This window comes from Macaca nemestrina, chromosome 17 (assembly GCF_043159975.1).
Source record: "Macaca nemestrina isolate mMacNem1 chromosome 17, mMacNem.hap1, whole genome shotgun sequence".
NCBI classification, from domain to species: Eukaryota; Metazoa; Chordata; class Mammalia; order Primates; family Cercopithecidae; genus Macaca; species Macaca nemestrina.
This window is the reverse complement of record NC_092141.1, coordinates 77,215,529-77,242,725: the sequence shown is the minus strand read 5'-3', so window position 1 is coordinate 77,242,725 and position 27,197 is coordinate 77,215,529. Positions and strand designations below refer to the sequence as shown.

The window sequence follows — 27,197 nt, the reverse complement described above, 5'->3', positions numbered from 1 at the left end:
GAGGCCGGCGGAGACCGGCTGCAGCCGGTATAGGATAAGAGCTTAGGCAGCGACGCGGGGCCGGGGCGCGGGCGGCAGCACGCACGGCCCGGGGCGCAGGCGGCCGGGGTGGGGGGCGGGGGGAGGGTGTGGCTCGGGTGCCTGAGTCGCGGGAGTGGGTGGAGGGCCCGGGCGCTCCGGCCTCCGCAGCCCGAGCCAACTTGCGCTAGAGTCGGGCCCGCCCCCTAAGGGGTTAATCCTTTTCTCATGTTACCGAGCGGCTTATAAGGAGGGGGAGGCCAAGCCTCCGCCTTATTGGGAGCCTTTTGGGGTTTATTCTCTTCCCTTCTAACTTGGTGAGTTGGTTTATTATTTTACATGTTTAAAAGTTTGATTGTGGGGTGTGGGTTGTTTTTTTAAAAATATGTGTTGGGGCCTTTTTTTGGGATGGGAGGCGGAGGAGACCACTGAACATCTTCACATTTTGGAGAGGTTATTCCCAAAAATATTCGCTCTGACAGTTAGGAATGCCCAGGGCCACCGGGATGACGCGCTCGCGCCGGTGTGGGTAGCTGAGAGTTGTATGTCCGTGACCCTGGTACAGTTGGGTCCCGGAAGATACCTAAAGGCACGCCTGGCCTTTGAGTGCCCCCTGCCCCGGGTTGGGGGCTCCGGATCGTCGGAACAGTCGGGGGCTCCGGGCTCAGCCCCTCCGCGGATTTTCCGCATGAAGTTGCCTGCGCGTCGCAGGAGCGAAATGTCAGAGGTACCTTCCTTCCCCAGGCTGGCGCGCGCACGCAGGGCGGCCACTGAGGCAGCGCGAGGGAAAGTGGGGCTCCCTGCCTCCCCGACCCCCAAACACAGCACTCCCTGGGGCGGCCACCGTTTGCCCCCTGCGGGAAGGCAGGGATTTCCCGGCAGAGCGCGGGTCCTCCACCTGGACGGTCAGAACTGTCAGCGGCTGACGGCCGGTCCCGCGCAACTTCAAGGTTCCCGGGCTGCCAACCGCAGGAAAGCGCTGGTGTCGCCGAGCAGTTCCGTAGCAAGGGAAGATGGTTTTGCAGAGGAAATGGGTTATTTCCTTCTAGGTTGTTGTCGTCTTTTCTTTTTATTCTCCCTACCCTAGCAAGACCGGTCATAGAAGTTTGTTAGGTGGCGTATATAAAATGTCACCAAACACGGGGGGCGTCAGTCTTAGAAAAAGCTCCCCGGAGCCAACTGGGGAGGAGCAATTACAACTTGTCAACCTGGAAGCCGGTTTTGTTTGCACGGTTAGACACTCCGTGCCAGCTGCTTCTCGCAGGAGATGGTTTCTACCCCGGGAATGAGATTTCTCAGTGATCTGATTGTTTTTTGCAAATCATGGTAAGATAGGTGTCTTGTTTGTAAAAAGATGCCAAGTGCTTATGCTGAAATCTCTAAACGATTCATCTCCCCATGTCCCAAGCACCGTTACGTGGCATTTTGGGGGTCAACAATACATCCGGCCAGATGATATAATAGAAACCCCTCTTCTCATAATTAAGGGAAGAGTGTCCAAGATAGGAACTTACAGAATGTAAATAAACAATGCAGCCAAGTGGAAAAGCTCCTTCCAGTGTAATGAGTACCACTAACCCTGAGTTTTCCTTCTGTGGTTTCCGAAAGAGGACTTTCCTCAGTGGAACTCCTGAGGAGGACACTTAAATTAGGGGCTCAGGTTTCAACACCATAGCCTTGTAAAATGGTGACTCGGTTGTAGCCGGTGATTCAACATCGTGAGGCAGCTATCCAGGTTAGGTTTGGAAATTTTTTTTTAATAGAGAATGAAAATGAACTTTAGCCAAATGCAGACTGGTTTTGCCAACTTGGGCCAGAAACAGCTTGTCAAAGCCGTTCTCCAGGCTACACCTTTAAGAAGAAGAGAAATCCACAGTGCTTTTGCTCGGGGTTTGCCTACACCAGTAGCCACCCCATTTCCATCCAGAGCCTGCGTTTTGAACCTTGCTCTGAGCTGCCCCTAGAATAACACTCTGATGGTCTACGCTAATCCAATTTTAATCCAATTTTTTCATGCCCTCGGTCCAAATCTTCTCTCAACAAATTAAGTCACAGTGAAACTTCCAAGGATAGCAGGTTTCCAAGCCTTTGGCAAGATACCCATTTATTTATTTGTTTAGAGGCAGGGTCTCCCTCCCATTATGGAAGTGATCTCTGCTCATTGCAGCCTCGACCTCCCAGGCTCAAGCGATCCTCCCACCTCATTTTTTAATTTTTTTGTAGAGACGCAGTCTCACTACGTTGCCCAGGTTGGTCTCAAACTCCTGGGCTCAAGCAGTCTGCCTGCTTCAGCCTCCCTAATTGCTGGGATTACGGGCATGAGCTACCACACCTGGTTAATACCCATTTAGTGAAGGGGACACTTAACCACATGCTACTAGGAAATCCTCCAAACTGCCCATGGATTTTGTCATTGTGCTTCCTCCAGAAGAACACTAGGGTGAAGGGAAGATGGCTGCCAGGAACCCCCATTCAGAATTGTTGAGTTTTATAAGTTGGAAAAGGCTTGAGAGACTCCCCTGACAAGCCGTGCTTTCCAGATGATAGAAGTTCGGGATTCAGTGGCTTCCATAACTGTGCAGCCAGTTAACGGTACACAGAAATTAACAAATACGGCCTAAGAGCTTTAAGAAGACCAACTCTTGGGCCTTGCCTTCAAGAGCTTAGAAGGATTAAAGCAAGTGACGGTCAAAGGCTATCATAAAAGTATAGACTATTAGGGCAGGAAGAGATCTAAGCTCATCAGAGTCTAGTTCAACTCCCTTTTTTACATTTACCTTGATTTTACATTGACAATTAAAATGGGGAAGCAAAGTGATTTGCCTAAATCCCATCATCCGTAAAGCAGGGGTTGATGGGCAGGATGACTCAGCTTGCCTCACCAGTTAGATCCGCATACAGCTGAAAAATATCCCTACCCATCAGATAAATTCACATGGCCACAAACCAAAGTGGACAGATAAACTTTCATATTCTGGAACATAGAGACTTCTACGTAAATGAGTTCAAAATTCAGGCCTCAGTTGCTTTGTTTGCAGAGACAGAAGGTTTGGCCTTCTGCTGAAGGAATGGAAAAAAAGAAGAGAAGGCCGGGCACGGTGGCTGACGCCTGTAATCCCAGCACTTTGGGAGGGTGGATCACGAGGTTAGGAGTTTGAAACCAGCCTGACCAACATAGTGAAACCCTGTCTTTACTAAAAATACAAACAAACAAATGAAAAATTAGCCGGGCGTGGTGGCAAGCGCCTGTAATCCCAGCTACTCAGGAGGCTGAGGCAGGAGAATCACTTGAACCCAGGAGGCTGAGGTTGCAATGAGCCAAGATCGTGCCACTGCACTTCAGCCTGGGTGACATAGCAAGACTCCGTCTCAAAAAAATTCAATAAAATAAAAATGCTCTCCTGTAGGCTTGTACAGCAGGAGCCCTGGAAGGCAGGAGATTCAGTACTGGGCTACTTCAGTCAAGTCCCTTCACCTCTTGGGGATGTTTCCCGATTTTGCAAAATGAGTAAGATTTTACAAAGAGGAATTGAATAAGATGACCTCAATTTTCCCCTTCAGCTTTAACATTCAGTAATTCTAACTCTCTTCAGGGGTTACGGATTCATCCTAACCCCATCCGTTTTTCAAGTGTAAACCTCTGATGATACAGGCAAGGGAAAAGAGGAAGGGGGTAGCTGGCACCAGAACTTCACTGCTGGCCAGACAGAGGCTTCTCATGGTGGCAGGTAATCTCAGCTCATAAAAAAACTGCAATCTGGTCCCACTCATCTAAATGCAGTCCACAGCCTGGTCTACATGGTGAGACCCTGTCTGTACAAAAAATAAAAATTATCCCAGGTACGGTGGCTCACGCCTGTAATCCCAGCACTTTGGGAGGCTGAGGGGGGTGGATCACGAGGTCAGGAGTTCCAGACCAGCCTGGCCAACATGGTGAAACCCCGTCTCTACTAAAAATACAAAAAAATTAGCTGGGCATGATGGCGGGTGCCTGTTATCCCAGCTACTCGGGAGACTGAGGCAAAGAATTGCTTGAACCCAGGGGGCGGAGGTGGCAGTGAGCCGAAACCATGCCACTGAACTCCAGCCTGGACGCTGTCTCAAACAATAAATAAATAAAAATTAAAAAATAAAAAAGAATTGGCTGGACATGGTGGCACATACCCATAGTCCTAGCCACTCGAGAGGCTGAGGTGGGAGGGTCACTTGAGCCCTGGAGTTTTTTTGTTTTTGTTTTTTGAGACGGAGTCTCGCTCTTGTCGCCCAGGCTGGAGTGCAGCGGCACAATCTCAGCTCATTGCAACCTCTACCTCCTGGGTTCAAGCAGTTCTTCCACCACAGCCTCCCACATAGCTGGGATTACAGGTGCGCGCCACCACGCCAGGCTAATTTTTGTAATTTTAGTAGAGACAGGGTTTCACCATGTTGGCCAGGCTGATCTCGGAAACTGACCTCAGGCAATCCACCCGCTTCGGCCTCCCTAAGTGCTGGGATTACAGGTGTGAGCCACTGCGCCCAGCATGAGCCCAGGAGTTTTGAGGCTACAGTGAGCTATGGTTGTGCCACTGCACTCCACGTCTCTCTAGGGTCTTTATCACATTTTATCACTATATGTTTTGTTTCAAGGTGGTCCTGAGCCCTCCATTAAAACTCTTCAGACTTTCTGGGCACATTTCTGGGTTAGAACAACTGTGCCAATTTGACTTTGGACTTAGCAGCTACTGAGTCCTGACTGCTTGTCAGAAATGTGCTGAATTCCAGCAAGATGTGGTTGAATCATTTAAATAGGATGCATTTCAGATGCATTCATTTTCCTTAGCATCATCATCAGCAGATATTTTAGTCCATGGAGGCAGAGACCATCTCTTGGTCTTTTCACTGTAGTGCCCCTACAGTGAAAGCGAGGACCTGGCACCTGATAGGTATTTTGTTGCAAAAATAAATACAAGCTGTGTACAAGGTACAGGCGGGGTCCGGGGACATGGGGTTGTACAAAGAGAAATAGACCTCAGATTTTGTGAACATAATAATTTAATCAAGCAAATAAGATAAAGGCATAAAAATAAACAATACCCCATCATTAAATGATACCTGTCACCTGAAGAAGAGAGCCCTTAGATTGAGCTGGTTGGAGAAAGCATTATGGAGAAAGAAGGATGTCACAGAGCAGGGTCTCATTTTGGGGAAATGGCATGGCCACAGCCAGGTGGGTAGAGACTAGAGGGCCAGGAGGACTCCACTTTGACCGTGGCAGGTGAGTCAAGTTTTAGAATCAGAAGAAATAAGGCCATAAAGAGAGGTTACAAAGAACATTGAAAGTCAGGCTAATGAGTGGAATTTTTTTTTTTTTTTTTTGATGAAGTCTAACCCAGGTTGGAGTGCAGTGATCTCAACTCCCAGGTTGCCCCTACTGCAACCTCTGCCTCTTGGGTTCAAGCGATTCTCCTGACTCCGCCTCCTGAGTAGCTGGGACTACAGACACACGCCACCACGCCCCCGCATAATTTTTGTATCTTTAGTAGAGATAGGGTTTCACCATGTTGGGCAGGCTGGTCTCAAACTCCTGACCTCAAGTGATCTGCCCGCCTCGGCCTCCCAAAGTGCTGGGATTACAGATGTGAGCCACCATGCCCAGCCTTAATGAGTGGATTTTATTCTTCAGAAAGACAAAAGCCATTGAAAAAGTCTGAGTAGGCTAGGCGCAGTGGCTCACACCTGTAATCCCAGCACTTTGGGAGGCCGAGGTGGGTGGATCACTTGAGGTCAGAAGTTCAAGACCTGCCTGGCCAACATGGTGAAACCCGGTCTCTTGAAAAAATACAAAAATGTAGCCGGGCACTGGTGGCACACACCTGTAGTCCCAGGTCCTCGGGAGGCTGAAGCAGAGAATTGCTTGAACCTGGGAGGTGGAGGTTGCCGTGAACAGAGATGGTGCCACTGCACTCCAGCCTGGGTGACAGACCAAGACTCCGCCTCCAAAAAAAAAAAGTCTGAGTAGAAAAATGCCATGACAATACACCATTTCCAAAAGGTTCATTGTACAGGATACGGAAGTCAATTAAGAGGCTGGCAAAGGAGTCATTGTCTTCACAAGGAAAAGCTCAAACCAATGGCCTGCTGGGGGGATGAAATAGAAGGGGTGAAGGCTACAGCCTTGACAGCTGCAGGCTCACCATTCCTCCCCAGGGCTAGAGACTATTCTAAAGCCAACACTGGCAAGCACTTCTTAAAAATGTTTTTGGTTTTCTAAATCTTAAGCTAGTGTTGTTCTCACTTCTCTGCCCCAGCGGCCTCATTTTGAGAGTGGCTTGAAATGGAGGGATGTTGTGAAAACCTAATTTGGTAAAGGGCTCCTGGCTCCCAACTTAAATCAATTGCTTTCCATGTTGAGGGACAGTAGTGACAAACTATTCTATAGTTGCTCAGCCTACCTCTTGAGCTATCTAACTGCCCTTCCCACCTTTCCGTTTGCTCTCAGACATGACACATCAACACACATCAAAATGCAAAGGCCTTTGCTGCAAAGAGCATACTCATCTTACAACATCTTATGCCTTATTTTAATCAACCAAATATTTAGCGGTAATAGAGTATAAAGTGAATACACAGTCCTTCCCAAGTATTAGGCTACAGTGGGAATGGCGCTATCAATAGGATTAATGATATTAAGTTAGATCAGATTTGCTGCTTTTTAAGATTTGTAGAGTAAATTCAGAACATTAGATTTTAAAAACAGAAAACCAGCAAGTCTGCTGGATAGATGAGGTTGTGTCCTGTTATTTTTCAGTTGCCTTCTATTTTAAATAAAATCTTTGCCTTAGTAACTTTGACCCAACAACTTATGGCTAGGAAAAGGATATAAAGGATATAATGCACCCTGGCCCTGAAAATTCACCAGTATACAATTGTATATTTACGAAGAATTATCTTTTTACATTTTATTTATTATTTATTTATTTTTATTTATTTATTTATTTATTTATTTATTTTAGACAGAGTCTTGCTCTGTCACCCAGACTGGAGTGCAGTGGCGCAATCTTTGCTCATTGCAACCTCTACCTTCCGGGTTCAAGTGATCCTCCTCCTTCAGCCTCCTGAGTAGCTGGGACTACAGGCACGTGCCACCACACCTGGCTAGTTTTTGCATTTTTAGTAGACACCGGGTTTCACCATGTTGGCCAGGCTGGTCTCAAACTCCTGACCTCAAGTGATCCACCTGCCTTGGCCTCCCAAAGGATTACAGGCATTAGCCACCTTGCAGAGTCTCACTCTGTTGCCCAGGCTGGAGTGCAGTAGTGTGACCTCGGCTCACTGCAACCTCTGCCTCCTAGGGTCAAGTCATTCTCATGCTTCAGCCTCCTGGGTAGCTGGGATAACAGGCTCGCGCTACCATGCCCGGCTAATTTTTGTATTTTTAGTAGAGACGGTGTTTTGCCGTGTTGGCCAGGCTGGTCTTGAACTCCTGACTTCAAGTGATCCACCCACCTCGACCTCCCAAAGTGATAGGATTACGGGTGTGAGCCACCATGCTGGTCAACTTTAAAAAAAAAAATTTTAGACAGGGTCTTGCTCTGTCACCCAGGCAAGAGTGCAGTGGTGTGTTCACTGCTCACTGCAGCCTGGAGCTTCCAGCCTCAACTCAAGTAATCCTCCTACCTCAGCCTTCCAGGTGGCTGGGACTGCAGGTATGTGTCACCACACCCCACTTTTTTTTTTTTTTTTGAGACGGAGTCTTACACTGTCACCCCAGCTGGAGTGCAGTGGCACGATCTCAGCTCACTGCAACCTCCACCTGCTGGGTTCAAGCAATTCTGCTGCCTCAGCCTCCCAAGTAGCTGGGATTACAGGCACCCGCCACCACATTAGGCTAATTTTTTTTTTTTTTTTTTATGTAAAGGCAGGGTTTCACTGTGTTGGCCAGACTGGTCTTGAACTCCTGACCTCATGATCCACCCACTTTGGCCTCCCAAAGTTCTGGGATTACAGGCATGAGCCACTGGCCCGGCTAATTTTTTTTGTTTGTTTGTTTGTTTGTTTGTTTTTTGAGACGTGGTCTTGCTCTGTCGCCCAGGCTGGAGTGCAGTGGCGCAATCTCGGCTCACTGCAAGCTCTGCCTCCGGGGTTCGCGCCATTCTCATGCCTCAGCCTCCCGAGTAGCCGACTAATTTTTTGTATTTTTAGTAGAGATGGGGTTTCACCGTGGTCTGGAATTCCTGACCTTGTGATCCGCCCACCTCGGCGTCCCAAAGTGCTGAGATTACAGGCGTGAGCCACCGCGCCCGGCCTGCTAATTTTTTTTATACATTTTTGTAGAGACAGGGTCTCCCTATGTTACCCAGGCTGTTCTCAAACTGCAGGGCTCAAGCAATCCCCGCACCTTGGGCTCCCAAAGTGCTGGGATTACAGGCGTTGAGCCACTGCGCCTGGCCGTATTTGTAGTTTCTTGAGGAACCTCCATACTGTTCTCCATATTGGCTGTACTAGTTTACATTCCCACCAACAGTGTATAAGAGTTCTTTTCTCCGCATCCTTGCCAGCATTTGTTATTTTCTGTCTTCTGATCATAGCCATCCCAAATGGGGTAAGATGATACCTCACTGTGGTTTTGATTTGCATTTCCTTAATGATTTGTGATGTTGAGCATTTTTTCATATATTTGTTGGCCATATGTATGTCTTTTGAGAAATGTCTGTTCAGATTATTCACCCTTTTTTTTTTTTTTTTTGAGACAGAGTCTCACTGTGTCACCAGGCTGGAGTACAGTGGCATGATCTCGGCTCACTGCAACCTCTGCCTCCCGGGTTCAAGCGATTCTCCTGCCTCAGCCTCCCAAGTAGTTGAGACTACAGGCATACAGGCACGCGACACCACGCCCAGCTAATTTTTGTATTTTTAGTAGAGACAGGGTTTCACCATGTTGGCCAGGATGGTCTCGATCTGTTGACCTCGTGATCCACCCTCCTCAGCCTCCCAAAGTGCTGGGATTACAGGCGTGAGCCACCGCACCCGGCCTGTTCATCCTTTTTTTTTTTTTTTTTTTTTTTTTTGAGACAGAATCTTGCTCTGTGCCCGGGCTGGAGTGCAGTGGCCGGATCTCAGCTCACTGCAAGCTCCGCCTCCCGGGTTCACGCCATTCTCCTGCCTCAGCCTCCCGAGTAGCTGGGACTACAGGCACCCACCACCACGCCCAGCTAATTTTTTAATTTTTTAATTTTTAGTAGAGACAAGGTTTCACCGTGTTAGCCAGGATGGTCTAGATCTCCTTGACCTCGTGATCCACCTACCTCGGCCTCCCAAAGTGCTGGGATTACAAGCATGAGTCACCGCGCCAGGCCCTGTTCACCCATTTTTAAGTCAGATTGTTGGGGAGTTTTTTTTTGCTGTTAAGATGTTTGAGTTCCTTGTATATTCTGGATATTAATCCCCTGTCAGATGAATAGTTTGCAAATATTTTCTACCTTTGTGTGGGTTGTCTTTTCATTCTTTTTATTTTTTTTGGGGGGAGGCAGAGTCTCCCTCTGTTACCCAGGCTAGAGTGAAGTGGCAGGATCTCAGTTCACTGCAACCTCCACCTCCTGGGTTCAAGCAATCCTTGTCCCTCAGCCTCCTGAGTAACCAGGACTACAGTTATGCACCACCACACCCAGCTAATTTTTTGTATTTTCAGTAAAGATGGCATCTCACCATGTGGCCCAGGCTGGTCTCAAACTCCTTAGCTCAGGCAATCCACCCACCTTGGCCTCCCCAAGTGCTGGGATTATAGGCGTGAGCTACCACACCTGGCCTCACTCTGCTGATCTGTTTCCTTTGCTGTGCAGAATCTGTTTAGCTTAATATAATCCCATGTTTATTTTTGCTTTTGTTATGTGTGCTCTTTCAGTCTTGTTCATAAAAATCTTTCCTCAGACAAATGTCCTCAAGTGTTTCCCCTATGTTTTCTTCTAGTAGTTTTATAGTTTTGGGTCTTATATTTAAGTCTTTGATCTATTTTGAGTTGATTGTTGTATAGGGTGAAAGGTGGGGATCTAGTTTTATTCTTTGTATCGATATCCAGTTTTCAAAGCGCCATTTATTGAAGAGACTGACCTTTCTCCAATGAATATCTTTGGCACCTTTGCCAAAAATCAGTTGGCTGTAGACACATGGATTAAGTTCAGGGGTCTCTCCTGTTCCTTTGGTCAGTGTGTCTGTTTTTATGCCAGTACCATGCTGTTTTGATTACTGTAGTGTTGTCATGTATTTTGAGGGCTGTTAGTGTGATGCCTCCAGCTTTGTTCTTTTTTTCAGGATGGCTTTGGCTATTCATGATCTTTTTTGGTTCCATACAAATTTTAGAATTTTTTTCTTCTATTTCTGTGAAGAATGTCGTTGGTATTTTGATAGGAATCCACTCTGTAGATTGCTTTGGGTCGTATGTAAATAATTCTGTTTTTGTTTTTTGTTTTGTTTTCTTTTGTTTTTTTTGAGACACAGTCTTGCTCTGTTGCCCAGGCTGGAGTGCAGTGATATCTCGGCACACTGCAACCTCCTCCTCCCGGATTCAAGCAATTCTCCTGTCTCAGCCTCCTGAGTAGCTGGGATTACAGGTGCCTACCACCATGCCCAGCTAATTTTTGTAGTTTTAGTAGAGACGGGGTTTCGCCATATTGGCCAGGCTGGTCTCAAACTCCTGACCTCAGGTGATCCACCTGCCTCAGCCTCCCAAAGTGCTGGGATTACAGATGTGAGCCACCGTACCTGGCCGTAAAGAATTCTTAAACTTGAGGTTGGTTGCCATTAAGAGCTCTAAGACCATGGCATGGACTCATTGATTATTATAGATATAATTAATGTTTAGTTAGGCTAAAAATAAACATAACTGTTTTGGCCGGGCATGGTGGCTCACGCTTGTTATCCCAGCACTTTGGGAGGCCGAGGCGGGTGGATCACAAGGTCAGGAGATCAAGACCATCCTGGCCAACATGGTGAAACGCCGTCTCTACTAAAAATACAAAAATTAGCTAGGTGTGGTGGCACATGCCTGTAGTCCCAGCTACTCAGGAGGCTGAGGCAGGAGAATCGCTTGAACTTGGGAGGCAGAGGTTGCAGTGAGCCGAGATGGCACCACTACACTCCAGCCCCGGCACAGAGCAAGACTCCGTCTCAAAAAAAAAATACATATGACTCTTTCAAAGTATATGTAACCACAGAGGCTTTGAAAAAGACAGTATTCATGTGCTAGAGCCCAATCCAGAAGACTTAAGTTAAACCAGTGTCAATGTCAGTGTCTCCTTAGTGGTGTTAAGGTACAGGTCTGCTTGTTCTGATGTTTGTTGTGGTTTGAATGGAGAGGCACAGTGAGGTTAGAGGTAACTCAGTTAACTGGTATCCAGATGGGGCCCCACAGGCTTGTATAATAGCACCTTATTTAGACACCATATTATAGAGTATCATCATGTACTTGGAAATTGAATTGCTAATATACCAATTGGTGGTCAACTCTGAGGAAATTACTCCTGCTTAACAAACTCCCAGAAGACAGAATGCCCTCATTTTGATTTATAGTGACATTGTGTCTGTGTAGGTACATCCACATGGAACACCAAATCATAATCAGAATATTGCTTACTGAGTAGAAAATGGGGGGGAAGAAGAGTTGCTGGGTGATCGCGGTGACCAGGGACATCAAGCAGAGATGCTTATGGTATCTCAAACACGTACTCGGTGGAAGGTGCTGGATGCACAGCCAGTGTTTGCTTTTCAGCCTCCATTTTCTAGGCTTCATTTCTGATCAACATTCCTTATGGTCAGTGCAGTCTTTTCTGGCCTAAGTTGAGTCTTTCAAGGTCAGCATTAATACCTGGTCTGGTGACCATCTGGTGTCCTTCAATATGCTTCTAAATATTCTGCTCTGGTTCTTCATGTCTGTTTATTTTTCCCATTTAACTTTCTTTTTGGGGGGCCCATGTACAATACCAAGATTTGTATATATGTATATATACGTAAACTTATCCAAAGACTTTATACTACTTGTACATAATTTGAACGTTCAACCGTCAGCCAGGTGTGGTGGCTCATGCCTATAATCTCAGCATTTTGGGAGGCCAAGGCGGGTGTATCTCTTGAGGTCAGGAGTTCGAGACCAGCCTGGCCAACATGGCAAAACCCCATCTCTACTGCAAATGCAAAAATTAGCCAGGTGTGGTGGCGGGCGTCTGTAATCCCAGCTACTCGGGAGGCTGAGGCAGGAGAATCGCTTGAACCCAGGAGGCAGAGATTTCAGTGAGCCAAGATCACGCCACTGCACTGCAGCCTGGGCAACAGAGTGAGGCTCTGTCTCAAAAAAAAAAAAAAAAAAAATTAGATGGGTGTGGTGGCGCATGCCTATAGTCCCAGCTACTTGGGAGGCTCAGACAGGAGAATTGCTTGAACCCGGGAGGCAGAGGTTGCAGTGAGCTGAGATCACGCCACTGCACTCTAGCCTGGACGACAGAGCAAGAGTCCATCTCAATAAATAAATAAATAAATAAATAAATAAATAAATAAATAAATATTCAACAACCTAAGAAATTGGGTAAGTACTTTATATATATACACACACACACACACACATACACACACACATACTTTATGTTCTAGGGTACATGTGCACAACGTGCAGGTTTGTTACATATGTATACATGTGCCATGTTGGTGTGCTGCACCCATTAACTTGTCATTTACATTAGGTATATCTCCTAATGCTATCCCTCCCCCCTCCCCCCAGTAAGTCATTCTTATCTGTTATGTTTGCTAAAGAGTATGAGAATCATCAATCCTCACGCTATTGCTGATCTGAATTGTTTTTTAACTTTTTCTTTCAGATTAAGAATGACCCAAAATAAATTAAAGCTTTGTTCCAAAGCCAACGTGTATACTGAAGTGCCTGATGGAGGATGGGGCTGGGCGGTCGCTGTTTCATTTTTCTTCGTTGAAGTCTTCACCTACGGCATCATCAAGACATTTGGTGTCTTCTTTAATGACTTAATGGACAGTTTTAATGAATCCAACAGCAGGATCTCATGGATAATCTCAATCTGTGTGTTTGTCTTAACATTTTCAGGTTAGTACATCTTTCGGCCTAACTATGACGTAAGTGTAGGTCCCTTTTAATTTGGCTACCTTGATAATGGTAGTCGGGGAGATTGTGATGTTTTCATTCCCTTATATGCCTGTTGGTCCTTCCTAGCCCCAACTAACAGGGTTTTCAGAGCACTGAGGATTGGCAAGAAACAAAAGGCACTGAAGAAAAAAGCCTTATTTGCCAGCCATGACAGCCTTCAATTTCATACACACGTATTAAATATCTGCCGTCTGCACACTCTTAGGATTCTGTAGATCCCCTTGAGGAGTGCAGTCAACCCCCTTTTGTGAGGATGTGAGGATACTGTCACTGTCTAAGAAGCAACATCAAAAAGTTGCTGGTGGCCGGGCACGGGTGGCTCACGCCTGTAGGCAAGCGTAGGAGGCCAAGGTGGGTGGATCACTTGAGGTCAAGTGTTCAAGACCAGGCTGGCCAACATAGCAAAACTCCATCTCTATTGAAAATAGAAAAATCAACCAGGCACGGTGGTTCGCACTTGTAGACCTAGCTACTTGGGAGGTTGAGGCACGAGAATGGCTTGAACCCGGGAGGCAGAGGTTGCAGTGAGCTGAGGTCACACCACTGCACTCCAGCCTGGGCGACAGAGCAAGACACCGTCAAAAAAAAAAAAAAAAAGTTGCGGCCAGGCACGATGGCTCATGTCTGTAATCCCAAAAATTGGGAGGCCGAGGCAGGCAGATCACAAGGTCAGGAGTTCGAGACCAGATTGGCCAACATAGTGAAACCCCCTCTCTACTAAAAATACAAAAAATTAGCTGGGCATGGTGGTATGTGCCTATAATCCCAACTACTCAGGAAGCTGAGGTAGGAGAATCACATGAACCTGGGAGGTGGAGGTTGCAGTAAGCCCAGATCGTGCCATGCACTCCAGCCTGGGCGACAGTGCGAGACTCCGTCTCAAAAAAAAAAAAAAAATTGCTGACGTACCGTGTCCCAATCTCATAATTCCAAGTAGAAACATGTAAATGTGGATGCATGAAGAGAAATGACATGTGTACAAGGAGATAAGGTGAAATTACAAATATTGTTCTGAGGAGACTTTCTGAATTCTGAGCACCTGTTTCCCTAAAGGACTTCACTGATTCGTCATTACATAATCTACTCCCAGACCCAATAGCATAAAATAAAATGGGGCTTCAGTATCATTTTTAACATACTAATCTTCACTTGGTCCTATAAAGGACTATTGGATATACATGCCAGGTCTCATGAGTTCGTTGTTCTGTCAGAAATAATTGCCAAGGGTTTTCCAAGAGAAAACAGCTGTTGAACTCACCTCAGAAAGTTAACCAGGCTGGGCGTGGTGGCTTACGTCTGTAATCCCAGCACTCTGGGAGGCCAAAATGAAAGGATCACTTGAGCCCCAGAGTTTGAGACCAGCCTGGGCAACATAGCAAGACCCCATCTCTACAAACAATTAAAATAAAAAATTGACCAGGCTTGGTGGTACACACTTGTGATCCCAGCTACTCCAGAGGCTGCAGAGCAAGGATCGCTTGAGCCTGGGAGGTCAAGGCTGCAGTGAGCCATGATCATGCCACTGCGTTCCAGCCTGGGCAACAGAGCAAGACCCCATCTCAAAAAAGAAAAAAGAAAAAAGAAAGTTAACCAGGTTGACCTTAAACTTCCCTAAGTTTACCCTTACACCCAGTCTTGGAACTGTTACCTCTGAAGTGATCGCTAAAGTTAAAGCCCTTCTTTAAATGTAGTCCATTTTTAGCCACAGAATGTCTTTAAAAGGCAGTTCTACATGTTTTTACCCTTTGGGTAAGGTAGAAATTTCTCTCGTTAGCTGGGTGTGGTGGTGGGCACCTGTAATCCCAGCTACTCGGAAGGCTGAGGCAGGAGAATCACTTGATCCTGGGAGGCGGAGGTTGCAGTGAGCTGAGACTGTGCCACTGCACTCCAGCCTGGGAAATAGAGCAAGACTCTGTCTCAAAAAAAAAAAAAAAAAAAAAAATTTATCTTGTTAGTTCTCATACTATCTCTTACAAGTTTCATGAAGTAGTTCCTGGTTCCAGTTTAAGTGAGTATTAAGATAACTTAATTTTTTTTTTTTTTCCGAGACAGAGTCTCGCTTTGTTGCCCAGGCTGGAGTGCAGTGGTGCGGTCTCAGCTTACTGCAACCTCCGCCTCCCAGGTTCAAGTGATTCTCCAGCCTCAGCCTCCCGAGTAGCTGGGATTACAGGCACCTGCCACCATGCCTGGCTAATTTTTTGTATTTTTATAGTAGAGATGGGGTTTTGCTATGTTGGCCGGGCTGGTCTCTTAATTCCTGAACTCGTGATCCACCTGCCTCAACCTCCCAAAATGCTGGATTTACAGGTGTTAGCCACCACACCCGGCCAAGTTAACTTAATTTTTAAATTGTGGAATACTTAATTACCTTCTTAGAAATATAATTTAAATGAATTAGGACTAAAATGTCATATTTGGTAATCTAAATAAAAAGAAAATCCAAAAGCTTCAGTTTTAGGTCTTTTATAAACCTAAAAATAAAAATGTAGTCAACAAGAAATTTCCACTTAATACTATTATACCAGAAGATAATTCTTCCCAATGCTATTATTCTAATTGTTAATGCTTTGAGCCAACATCCTGGCTCAAAATGGTGACAGTGGTTTTATTATGAGCTACATCCAAGATTACTTTGTATTCTAATGGTTAACATAGTAGATACATATAGACTAATCCCAAAAAATGGAATTCTTTTCTCCCCACTTCCTCTTCTAGCATGTTGTTGTTCCTTGACCCAACTTTCAATGGCTCACTTATGTCACTGTTGTCAAGTTAATATTAAGTAACCTATAACTAGGAAACTAATTTGCCAGATTTAAATGTCCTAGGGGATACAGCTTATAGAAGCTAAGCAAATGATGATTCGCTTTCAATTATCTATCCCATAGCAACTCTCCTTCAGGAGTGCATAACTTAGAATTCACATTCTTTCATCCTGTAAAGAAACTAACTAGGCTGAGCGCAGTGGCTCACGCCTGTAATCTCAACACTTTGGGAGGCCGAGGTGGGTGGATCACCTGAGGTCGGGAGTTCGAGACCAGCCTGACCAACATGGAGAAACCCCGTCTCTACTAAAAATATAAAATTAGCTGGGCATGGTGGCACATGCCTGTAATCCTAGCTACTTGGGAGGCTGAGGCAGGAGAATCACTTGAACCCAGGAAGTGGAGGTTGCGGTGAGCCAAGATCACACCGTTGCCACTCCAGCCTGGGCAACAAGAGCAAAACTCCATGTCAAAAAAAAAAAGAAACTAACTAGAATCTGATCCCAAATGGAGCTTTTTAAAAAGAATCCAAAGCCGTGAGTAGAGAAAAAACAATGATTCAAGCAATCATAGGAAAACCAATTTTTATTATAGAATAACATAAATTAAATACATATCTAATTTTATAGATGCTTATGGTGAGTCAGAGTCATCTAAAAATATAGATAAAAGTTGTATACTGTTATTCTGGCTTTCTCTTTCAGGAGTCTGACAAATCGTGTTGAATTTGAACACATAGTAAAATAATTCCTGCACTGACTTTGCATGAAATGTATTATGGTTTTGTTTTGTTTTTTCTTGAGACAAGGTCTCACTCTGTCACCCAGTATGGAGTGCAGTGGTGTGATCTTGCTCACTGCACCCTCTGCCTCCCAGGCTCAAGCAATCCTCCCACCTCTGCCTCCCGAGTAGCTAGGACTACAGGTGTACACCACCATGCCTGGCTAATTTTTGTATTTTTTGTAGAGACGGGGTTTCGCCATGTTGCCCAGGCTGGTCTTGAACTCCTGGGCTCAAGCGATCCTCCCTCCTCAGCCTCCCAAAGTGCTGGGATTACAGGCATGAGCCACCGCGCCCGGCTGTATTTATATTTGACATCATCTCTCCATGTGCAAGATGTGGAGGAAGGAGTCTTATGGCATCTAACCCTGAAGCCTCTGTGAGTTAAAATATCGTTTGGTTCTTTCCCGGCAGCTCCCCTTGCCACAGTCCTGAGCAATCGTTTCGGACACCGTCTGGTGGTGATGTTGGGGGGGCTACTTGTCAGCACCGGGATGGTGGCCGCCTCCTTCTCACAAGAGGTTTCTCATATGTACGTCGCCATCGGTATCATCTCTGGTAAGTGTTCCTCTTTGGCTCAGAAGTTCTCTAGACACTTAGTTTGAAGAACAAGGAAGGGGAAGGAGGAAATTAAAGCCAAACTATATTTCTTTCTCTTTCTTTTTTTTCTTTAACATTAACGGTGTCTCAGATCAGTAGTTTTGAACTGAGCTATATGGACTTCAGGGGACCTGGGAACCTGTTCTCAAGTGCCCAAGAGTTTTTGATTGATCTTCACCAGAGATGATGATAACTTCTCTTTTGCTATATTTGCAGCCAAAAGATAGCATTTTTACAAAGTAGGACGAATTTCTGTAGCCAGTATTTCTCAAATCAGTGTCTGAGGATCCAAGGCTGTAGGGAAGTGCAACACGCCAGACTTAATCTTGGGGGCCTAAGAAAACCTTTTTCCATTTAAAAGGAGTAGCCAGCATAGTGGCTTATGCCTGAATTCCAGCGCTTCGGGAGGCTGAGGCAGGAGGATCGCTTGAGCCCAGGAGACCAACTGGGGCAACATAGGGAGACCCCATCTCTACAAAAAAAAAAAAACTAGCCAATCATGGTGGTGTGTGCCTGTAGTCCCAGCTACTTTGGAGGCTGAGGTGGGAGGATCACTTGAGCCTGGGAGGTCAAGGCTCCAGTGAGCTGTGATCACACCACTGCACTTCAGCCGAGGCAACAGAGTGAGACCCTGTCTGTTTAAAAAAAAAAAAAAGAAATGAACAATAAAAGGAGGCCGTATATTCCTCATAGACGATAGATACACACACACGCACACACACACACAGTTGTTAAGATTTGCAGACTTTACATTTTTCCTGTATTTCTGCACATACGAAACGACTTATTTCTTTCTAGATACAAATCTTATATAAAATTTCATGCAATAATAGTTTCATCCATTGTGAATTATATAAATTTGAAAAAAAGTGTTGCAAAGTAAAAAAAAAAAAAAAAATTATACTTTTAGTATCCCAAAACCACCACTGAAGTTTATCCAGACCTTTCACGAAACCCATTTTTCTTTGCAACATCACCTTTGTCCAGAATGAATTACTCGGCTCCCAGAACTTAAGATTCAAAAAGCAAAACCAAAAATCCCAGCTCTTTGAATGCATCCTTCCAGTCTCAAGCAGTATGTGGGTTTCATTGGCTTTTCTGACTTTTCTTTCACAGGTCTGGGATACTGCTTTAGTTTTCTCCCAACTGTAACCATCCTATCACAATATTTTGGCAAAAGACGTTCCATAGTCACTGCAGTTGCTTCCACAGGAGAATGTTTCGCTGTGTTTGCTTTCGCACCAGGTAGGTGGACTACAACAGTCTAAGTGTGAATGTGGATGAGGGACGCCACTCAGGTATTCTTGCTACACTAACTTTTGCCAACAGTACGGATGACTTTAAGTGTATGAGTAATGAGAGGTTATTTACATCTCTTCTCCAGCTCATTTTTAGGATCTGTCCTCCCTAACCCCCACTTCAGGTATTCAGACCACTTTAATAATAGGTTTGAATTCCTAACTGGGCACATATGCAGTGGTAGGGCTTTCTTGACACATGCAGTCCAGAATAATCTAGTAATTTGCAGTTGTTCACCTGTTATGTCCTCTCCTTTTTCAAAAGAGCTACATTCAATGTGGATTTAGATTATGCTAATAAAGACAGCATTCTTATCTGTGTGCAGATCATCTCAAAACAAAATCTTTGGCCAGGCACAGTGGCTCATGCCTGTAATCCCAGCACTTTGGGAGGCCAAGGTGGGCGGATCACCTGAGGTCAGAAGTTCGAGACCAGCCTGGCCAACATGGTGAAACCCCGTCTCTACTTAAAACACAAAAAACAGCTGTGCATGGTAGCACACGCTTGTAATCCCAGCTACTTGGTAGGCTGAGGCAGGAGAATTGCTTGAAACCAGGAGGCCGAGGTTGCAGTGGGCCAAGATCACACCACTGCACTCCAGCCTGGGCGACAGAGCAAGACTCCGTCTCAAAAAAAAAAGATTGAGTACACATTCATAATGCTGAGTATAATAAATTTCCACAAAATTTATAATGGAATCTGGATCCATATTTCTTCTTGATGGCTTCTCCTGGGTCTTGAGTCCATTATTGACCTTATATTTTATTTCTTCTTCACTCACTCCTGCCTCTTCAAGCAATCATGGCTCTGAAGGAGCGCATTGGCTGGAGATACAGCCTCCTCTTCGTGGGCCTACTACAGTTAAACATTGTCATCTTCGGAGCACTGCTCAGACCCATCATCATCAGAGGACCAGGGTCACCGAAAACAGTCATCCAGGAAAATCGGAAAGAAGCGCAGTATATGCTTGAAAATGAGAAAACACGAACCTCAATAGACTCCATTGACTCAGGAGTAGAACTAACTACCTCACCTAAAAATGTGCCTAGTCACACTAACCCGGAACTGGAGCCGAAGGCTGACATGCAGCAGGTCCTGGTGAAGACCAGCCCCGGGCCAAGTGAAAAGAAAGCCCCGCTGTTAGACTTCTCCATTTTGAAAGAGAAAAGTTTTATTTGTTATGCATTATTTGGTCTCTTCGCAACACTGGGATTCTTTGCACCTTCCTTGTACATCATTCCTCTGGGCATTAGTCTGGGCATTGACCAGGACCGCGCTGCTTTTTTATTATCTACGATGGCCATTACAGAAGTTTTCGGGAGGATCGGAGCTGGTTTTGTCCTCAACAGAGAGCCCATCCGTAAGATTTACATTGAGCTCATCTGCGTCATCTTATTGACTGTGTCTCTGTTTGCCTTTACTTTTGCTACTGAATTCTGGGGTCTAATGTCATGTAGCATATTTTTTGGGTTCATGGTTGGAACAATAGGAGGAACCCACATTCCACTGCTTGCTGAGGACGATGTCGTGGGCATTGAGAAGATGCCTTCTGCAGCTGGGGTCTACATCTTCATTCAGAGCATAGCAGGACTGGCTGGACCGCCCCTTGCAGGTAATTTAAATACACAAAATACAAATGCTTGTCTACTCCCCCGTATGAATTGTGCTAGCTTCCTGTTTAAGCCATAAAAAAACTTACTGCCGTTTTATATTTCCATGGAATTTTAGAGCTGCCAGGGATTAGAGATTACCTGAGCCAGCCCTCTTGATTTAAATATGAGGAAACTGAAGGCCAAAGAATTGAAGCCAAAGGTCCGATGGTAAATTAGTGGTCGAATCAGGACAGGAAGCTGTGTCTGTAGTCCAGATTGACCCAGGCTTTTTTTTTTTTTTTTTTTTTTTTTTTTGAGATGGAGTCTCACTCTGTCGCCCAGGCTGGAGTGCAGTGGCACAATCTCAGCTCACTGCAACCTCCGCCTCCCAGGTTCAAGTGATTCTCCTGCCTCAGCCTCCTGAGTAGCTGGGATTACAGGCACCCACCACCACGCCTGGCTAATTTTTGTATTTTTAGTAGAGACAGGGTTTCACCATGTTGGCCACGATGGTCTCAATCTCTTGACCTCATGATCTGCCCTCCTCGGCCTCCCAAAGTACTGTGATTACAGGTGTAAGCCACTGCACCTGCCAACGCAGGCTTTTTCTATCACCTTGCCTTCTCTCATGCTAGACAGGAACTCATGGATTTATCACCTTCAGAGCCCACCTGACTTCTGGAATGATAGAACTAATGGACTTCTGTAAGTCACCTTCCCTTCTCAGGAAAGGTGTTTGGGAATGGATAGCAGCGCTCTGTAAATACCTAATTGATTTGTACAGAATGTTTCCTTGTAGGAGGGACATAGGTATGTTTCATATCTTAGATCCCAAATGGGTCTTTAAAGTGTTTGTGATTAGAAATCATACCCCTGTCAAAAGATACCTAAAGTGGGCCAGGCGCAGTGGCTCACGCCTCTAATCCCAACACTTCGGGGCGCTGAGGCGGGCAGATCATTCGAGGTCAGGAGTTCCAGACCAGCCTGGCCAACATGGCAAAACCCCATCTCTACTAAAAATACAAAAGTAGCTGGGCATGGTGGCAGGCACCTGTAATCCCAGCTATTCAGGAGGCTGAGGCGGAAGAATCGCTTGAACCTGGGAGGCGGAGGTTGCAGTGACCCGAGATCGCGCCATCGCACTCCAGCTGGGGCGACAAGAATAAAACTGCGTCTCAAAAAAAAAAAAATACCTAAAGTGAACTCAAGTGAAAATAATACAGTTCCTTCCTACCGAAGAATATTACCTTTTCAAAGAAGTATGCATCTAAATGTCCCAGGTTTTAGATCCTCTGCTACGACAGACTTAGCCCAAGAAGAACAAGTATATTGTGTGTTTGTCTCTTTCTCCTCTCCAATCTAGCAAAGATGTCCGCCTTTAACACCCATTTTTCTTTAGAAACACAAAAGAAAACAAGGAAGGCAATGAAACTGAGAGGCTTCTGAATGTGAGGGTCGCCTGGGTGAGAGGGCTTGTGTCTAGGAAGGCTGCTGTTAACGGACGCCATGCTCTCTTCCAGGTTTGTTGGTGGACCAAAGTAAGATCTATAGCAGAGCCTTCTACTCCTGTGCAGCTGGCATGGCCCTGGCTGCTGTGTGCCTCGCCCTGGTGAGACCGTGTAAGATGGGACTGTGCCAGCGTCATCATTCAGGTGAAACAAAGGTAGTGAGCCATCGTGGGAAGACTTTACAGGACATTCCTGAAGACTTTCTGGAAATGGATCTTGCAAAAAATGAGCACAGAGTTCACGTGCAGATGGAGCCAGTATGACACACTTACTCACAACAACAGCCACTGTGTTGGCTGGAGAGGGATGGGGTGGGCCCGACGGGGACACAAGGAGGTAGAGGAGCTAACCCCTCTACTCCACTTTCAAAACTACATTTTAAAGGGAATGTGTATGTGAAGAGCACTACGAACATCGTGTTTGTTTTGTTTTGTTTTAAGCTTTCCTTTTTGCTTGTTTTTAAAGCCAAAACAAAAAACAACCAAGCACTCTTCCATATGTAAATCTGGCTGTATTCAGTAGCAATACAAAAGATATATAGAAAGACTCTTTGGTTCACATTCCAATATTAAAATAGTGACATGAACTGGCAAAGTGGTTTTAAAAGCTTTCACGTGGGACAAATGATTTTCTTTCTTTCTTTTCTTTCTTCCTATGGTCTTGTCTGAATAAACTACTATCTTGAATAAAACAACATCCAACCCAGGTCATTGAAATGAAATTGGCCAGTCAAAAAAAAAAAAAAAAGACTTCAATCATTTAAAAAATTCCTAATTTTCAGAAATATGAATAAATAGTTTTTGTTAAACCTTTTGTAAAGTACCAAGGCTCCCATTAACAAATTACGGCCTCTGCTTGCTGGAAATGAAGTATAGTTGAAGACCAAACATTTTACTAATAAACAAATTTTAAGTATATATATAACTTGAACTTCATAAATGTGAAGATTACCACTTCTTTTTATGGCCAGTCCTTACCAGAAGTATTTCAGTACAGAATATACAAAATGGCATTTAAAAATGTGTTTCCTGTTGCTTTTAGTTATACAGAAATATGTGACTGTAGTGTCTTTAATTTAAACCACTATTTATTATTAAGTTATTCTAGGATGATTAAAGTAATCAAAAAAAAAATCGGAGACATAAGCAGCATTTTTACCTCCTTTCTGCAATCCTTTAAATGACTCACAGAATACGTCTTATCTTGTAAAAATACTTTCATAAACGGCCAAGTTGTCATGATTCTTCCATTTGATTAGGGGCAACGTGTGCTATTAAAGGGGAAAAAATACTGGATAGCAAATCGCCTTAGCTTTCAAAAATAATTTGTTTTATCATCTAAGAATACTTGAGGAACTTCTTTGATCAGAATTATATTTCATTAAACTGTTAAAGCATTTCTGATTTAAAGAAAAAACCATCTAATTGTTGAAGGATTTCTGTATTTCACATGGGGGTAACAGAGACAATTACGTTATAGTGAGTTACAAATTGCAATTTACATCTTCTATAACTTGATCGCTCTAAGTTGCCAGAGGTATCGGGTAGCTGGTCATTGTTTTTTTTTGTTTTGTTTTTTGTTATTCTTTCTTTTTTTTTCTTTTGGAGTTACACTACATGTATAGTATTGCTCACGTTAGCAGTTTTCTGTAAAGAGGGCAAGTGTCGGGATAATAGGTGGACTTTTTACTCACCTATTTTACCACAATCTCACCCTGCAGGTGATGGTCAATGCTTGCTGCTCCATCTTTATTCATCGTTAATGTTAATTTATGACAACTCAGGGGGAAAACCATAACAAGCCTAGTTTGGTTACAGGTACACACAAGCTTGAATATTTCTCTGCACTGAAATGAAAAGTGGCATAGTTCATCACCACCTGCTACAATCTGTAGAGCATCTTATCAGCCATAGAAATAGGACAATCTATAAAACTTCGGGGAGGGTGGGGGAGGAAATGACAAAGTGTCTGTCAAAAACAGACATACCTAAAACAAGGTGGATGTAGCAAATCTCTGTCACTGCTTGAGAAGAACTTTGAGCTTGTGGCAGTTTTGCAGACTTAACATGACTTCAGCACTTTACAACATATTTTTTACTATGAATGTTCAATACAATTTAATATTTATAACTGATTTCTGAGGGATCTGCTCCATGTCTATTCTGTTATCTGCATGAAAGCAAAATGTATGCCAATTTCAATATGTCAATAATCAAGGTTTTAAATGTTTGGAAGAAAATACAAACAAGATTGCTGATTTGTTCTGTATTAGTGACATTCTGGTACTTCTAGATTTGCAATAAATTTATGGATTTTTTATTTAAAGAGACTGATTTTCTTCTGTTATAAGATTTATTGACTCTCACAGCATTCAGTGTTTGATGCAATTAAAGTTATAAAAACTCACCAAATATTCACTCCAAATAAATAATTTTTTAACGTTTATCTTCTGCAAAACCTTTTAACTCTACTAGAGATACATAAAGTTTCCCAAGAAGTTTCTACTGAACTTTTTATTTATATTTATTATTATTATTATTATTTTAAGATGGAGTTTCGCTCTTGTTGCCCAGGCTGGAGTGCAATGGCACAATCTCAGCTCACTGCAACCTCCGCCTCTCAGGTTCAAGTGATTCTCCTGCCTCAGCCTCCCGAGTAGCTGGGATTACAGGTGCCCGCCACCATGCCTGGCCAATTTTGTGTATTTTTAGTAGAGATGAGGTTTCACCATGTTGGCCAGGCTGGCTTCAAACTCCTGACCTCAGGTGATCCACCTGCCTCGGCTTCTCAAAGTGCTGAGATTACAGGTGTTAGCCATCGTGTGTGGCCTGAACATTTTTATGTCCTTTTTTTTTGGTCATTGAAAGCAGGACAATTTTATTTTATGTTGAGTTTCATACAAATCATTTTAAAGCACCTTAGAAAAAGACTAAATAATTCAAAGGAAGTATTAAGTAATGAATAACAGGAGAGGGAAACAAAGATTAAACAATATAATCAAATGAAGAAGCACATTTTCATCTAAGAATCGAAATCAGAATGAAAGCAGCAATGTAATTTAATTATTAATGAAAAATACATGAATGAAATGATATCATGGTACCCAGAGTAAGCCTATCAAAAGTCATAAAGGCAAATAGTTAAAGACTACACCCAGTCACAGAAGCGTTCTAAGAACTGTTGCAACCTGTAAGTAAACAGTACAGACTCTACATGCCAGGGGTTGGCAAACTTTTTCTGTAAAGGTCCAGATAGTAAATATTTAAAGCTTTGCAGGCCACGAGGCCTCTGTCTAGTCAACTCTGCCGCTGAGGGTCAAAAGCAGCCACAGACAATATATAAATGAATGAACATGGCAATGTTTCAATGGAATTTTATTGACGGATACTGAAATGTGGATTTCACAAGATTTTCACACAGCAAATATATATTTTTTTCAATAACATAAAAACGTTAAAAAAAAAACCACACACACACTATTAGCTCTCAGGCTGAAAACATAAAAAATAAACAGTGGACTGGATTTGGCCTGTGGACCACAGTTTCTAGCCCCTCCACCACACATCTGTAACATTGGCACAGGTCAGTACCGCCAGAAGCAAAACTTTGAAAACTAACAGTCCTGACCCATGGGAAAGGATTTATTGTGGTCAAAGTAATTCTTAGATCATAACTGCCCCAAAATAGGAACGATGAATAAGTTAACCCTTTTTTTTTGGGACAGAGTCTTGCTCTGTCACCCAGACTAGAGTGCAGTGGTGCAATCTTGGCTCGCTGCAACCTCCACCTCCCGAGTTCAAGCAATTCTCCTGCCTCAGTCTCCCAGGTAGCTGGGATTTCAGGCGTGCAACACCACACCCAGCTAATTTTTGTATTTTTAGTGGAGACAGGATTTTGCCATGTTGGCCAGGCTGGTCTTGAACTCCTGACCTCAAGTAAGCTGCCCACCGTGGCCTCCCAAAGTGCTGGGATTACAGGCGTGAGCCACTGCACCCAGCATTATACACCGCGTCCGACATTATAGCTAACACATTTGCTAATTATGTTTTCTTTTTTTTCCTTTTTTTTTTTTTTTTTTTTTTAACTGAGGCAGAGTTTCACTCTTGTTGCCCAGGCCGGAGTGATTTCGGCTCACTGCAACCTCCACCTCATGGGTTCAAGTGATTCTCCTGCCTCAGCTTCCCGAGTAGCTGGGATTACAGGCATGTGCCACCACGCCCAGCTAATTTTTGTATTTTTAGTAGAGGCGGGGTTTCGCCATCTCGGCCAGGCTGGTCTCGAACTCCTGACCTCAGGTGATCTGCCCACCTCAGCCTCCCAAAGTGCTGGGATTACAGGCATGAGCTACCACACCAGGCTGTTATTTATGGTTTCACTTCCCCTGATTAAAAAGATTGGCTTTAAGCTTGTTGACTTCAAGAGGTTTCAGTTAAAAGTCTATATAGGGTTCTATGCAGATTTTCTCTCCCCAAAAGTAAAATTATTCTAGTTATAAAAATGAGTTGGGCCAGGTGCAGTGGCTCACGCCTGTAATCCCAGCTCTTTGGGAGGCCAAGGCAGGTGGATCACCTGAGGTCGGGAGTTCGAGACGGGCCTGACCAACATGGAAAAACTCCGTCTCTACTACAAATACAAAATCAGGCGGGCATGGTGGCACATGCCTGTAATCCCAGCTACTTGGGAGGCTGAGGCAGGAGAATCGCTTGAACCTGGGAGACGGAGGTTGAGGCGAGCCGAGATCCCGCCATTACACTCCATACTGGGCAACAAAAGCGAAACCCCAAGTCTCAAAAAAAAAGAGTTAAGATCATGTACTACTCTTTTAAGACCTATGTATCCGCAACTAACACAAAATGTGTCCAAACCTTTTAACAAAGTTATAGGTTTTATACTCCAATAACATGTAATGCAGCTTTTGAGCATTTATTTGCCTTTCCCTTTGCTTAATACCTGGTGATAAAATAGAAAATGGATTATATGTCAGAATTCTCGTGGAGCAGATTCAAATCACCAAGTAGTATTTATTACATTTAGTTCCCATACTCCAATTCAACTATTGTAAATCAGAAATCATCATGATCCTTCAGCTGGGTGCGGTGGCTCACACCTGTAATCCCAGCACTTTGAGAGGCCGAGGCATGCAGATCACTTGGGGTCAGGAGTTCGAGACCAGCCTAGCCAACATGGTGAAACCGTGTCTCTACTAAAAATACAAAAATTTGCCGGACATGTTGGTGCATGCCTGTAATCCCAGCTACTTGGGGGGCTGAGGCAGGAGAATCACTTGAACTTGGGAGGTGGAGGTTGCAGTGAGTCGAGATCACGCCACTGCAACCTAGCCTGGTGACAGAGCAAGACTCCATCTCAAAACATAAACATTAAAAATTAAAATAAAAAAGAAATAATGATCCTTATTTTCAAAAGTTTGCAAATATGGGGCTCACAAATAGGGAATGAGAGTTTAGAAGCCATTGCCTTTAAATCTTTAAACAGT

At 44.3% G+C, this 27,197-nt stretch overlaps 2 protein-coding genes across 5 annotated transcripts in view; one reads left to right on the top strand and one right to left on the bottom strand.

The window, feature by feature from the left end:
* Nucleotides 1-27,197, bottom strand: part of LOC105469045 (arylsulfatase G) — a 153,252-nt gene that overhangs the window by 119,826 nt on the left and 6,229 nt on the right. The window lies entirely within an intron of this gene.
* Nucleotides 154-24,047, top strand: LOC105469046 (solute carrier family 16 member 6). The gene is made up of 6 exons (XM_011719613.2): nt 154-335; nt 12,861-13,099; nt 17,119-17,262; nt 18,421-18,549; nt 19,400-20,215; nt 21,716-24,047. The coding sequence occupies exons 2-6, from the start codon at nt 12,868-12,870 to the stop codon at nt 21,964-21,966; spliced, it is 1,572 nt and encodes a 523-aa protein (XP_011717915.1). The 5' UTR covers nt 154-335; nt 12,861-12,867; the 3' UTR covers nt 21,967-24,047.

Bases quoted from the DNA above. Each gene is read 5' to 3' on its own strand.
- LOC105469046 (XM_011719613.2), top strand. From the start codon at position 12,868: ATGACCCAAAATAAATTAAAGCTTTGTTCCAAAGCCAACGTGTATACT. The intron at 13,100-17,118 runs GTTAGTACATCT...CTTTCCCGGCAG, and splicing joins GTTTGTCTTAACATTTTCAG to CTCCCCTTGCCACAGTCCTG. The intron at 17,263-18,420 runs GTAAGTGTTCCT...TTTCTTTCACAG, and splicing joins CGCCATCGGTATCATCTCTG to GTCTGGGATACTGCTTTAGT.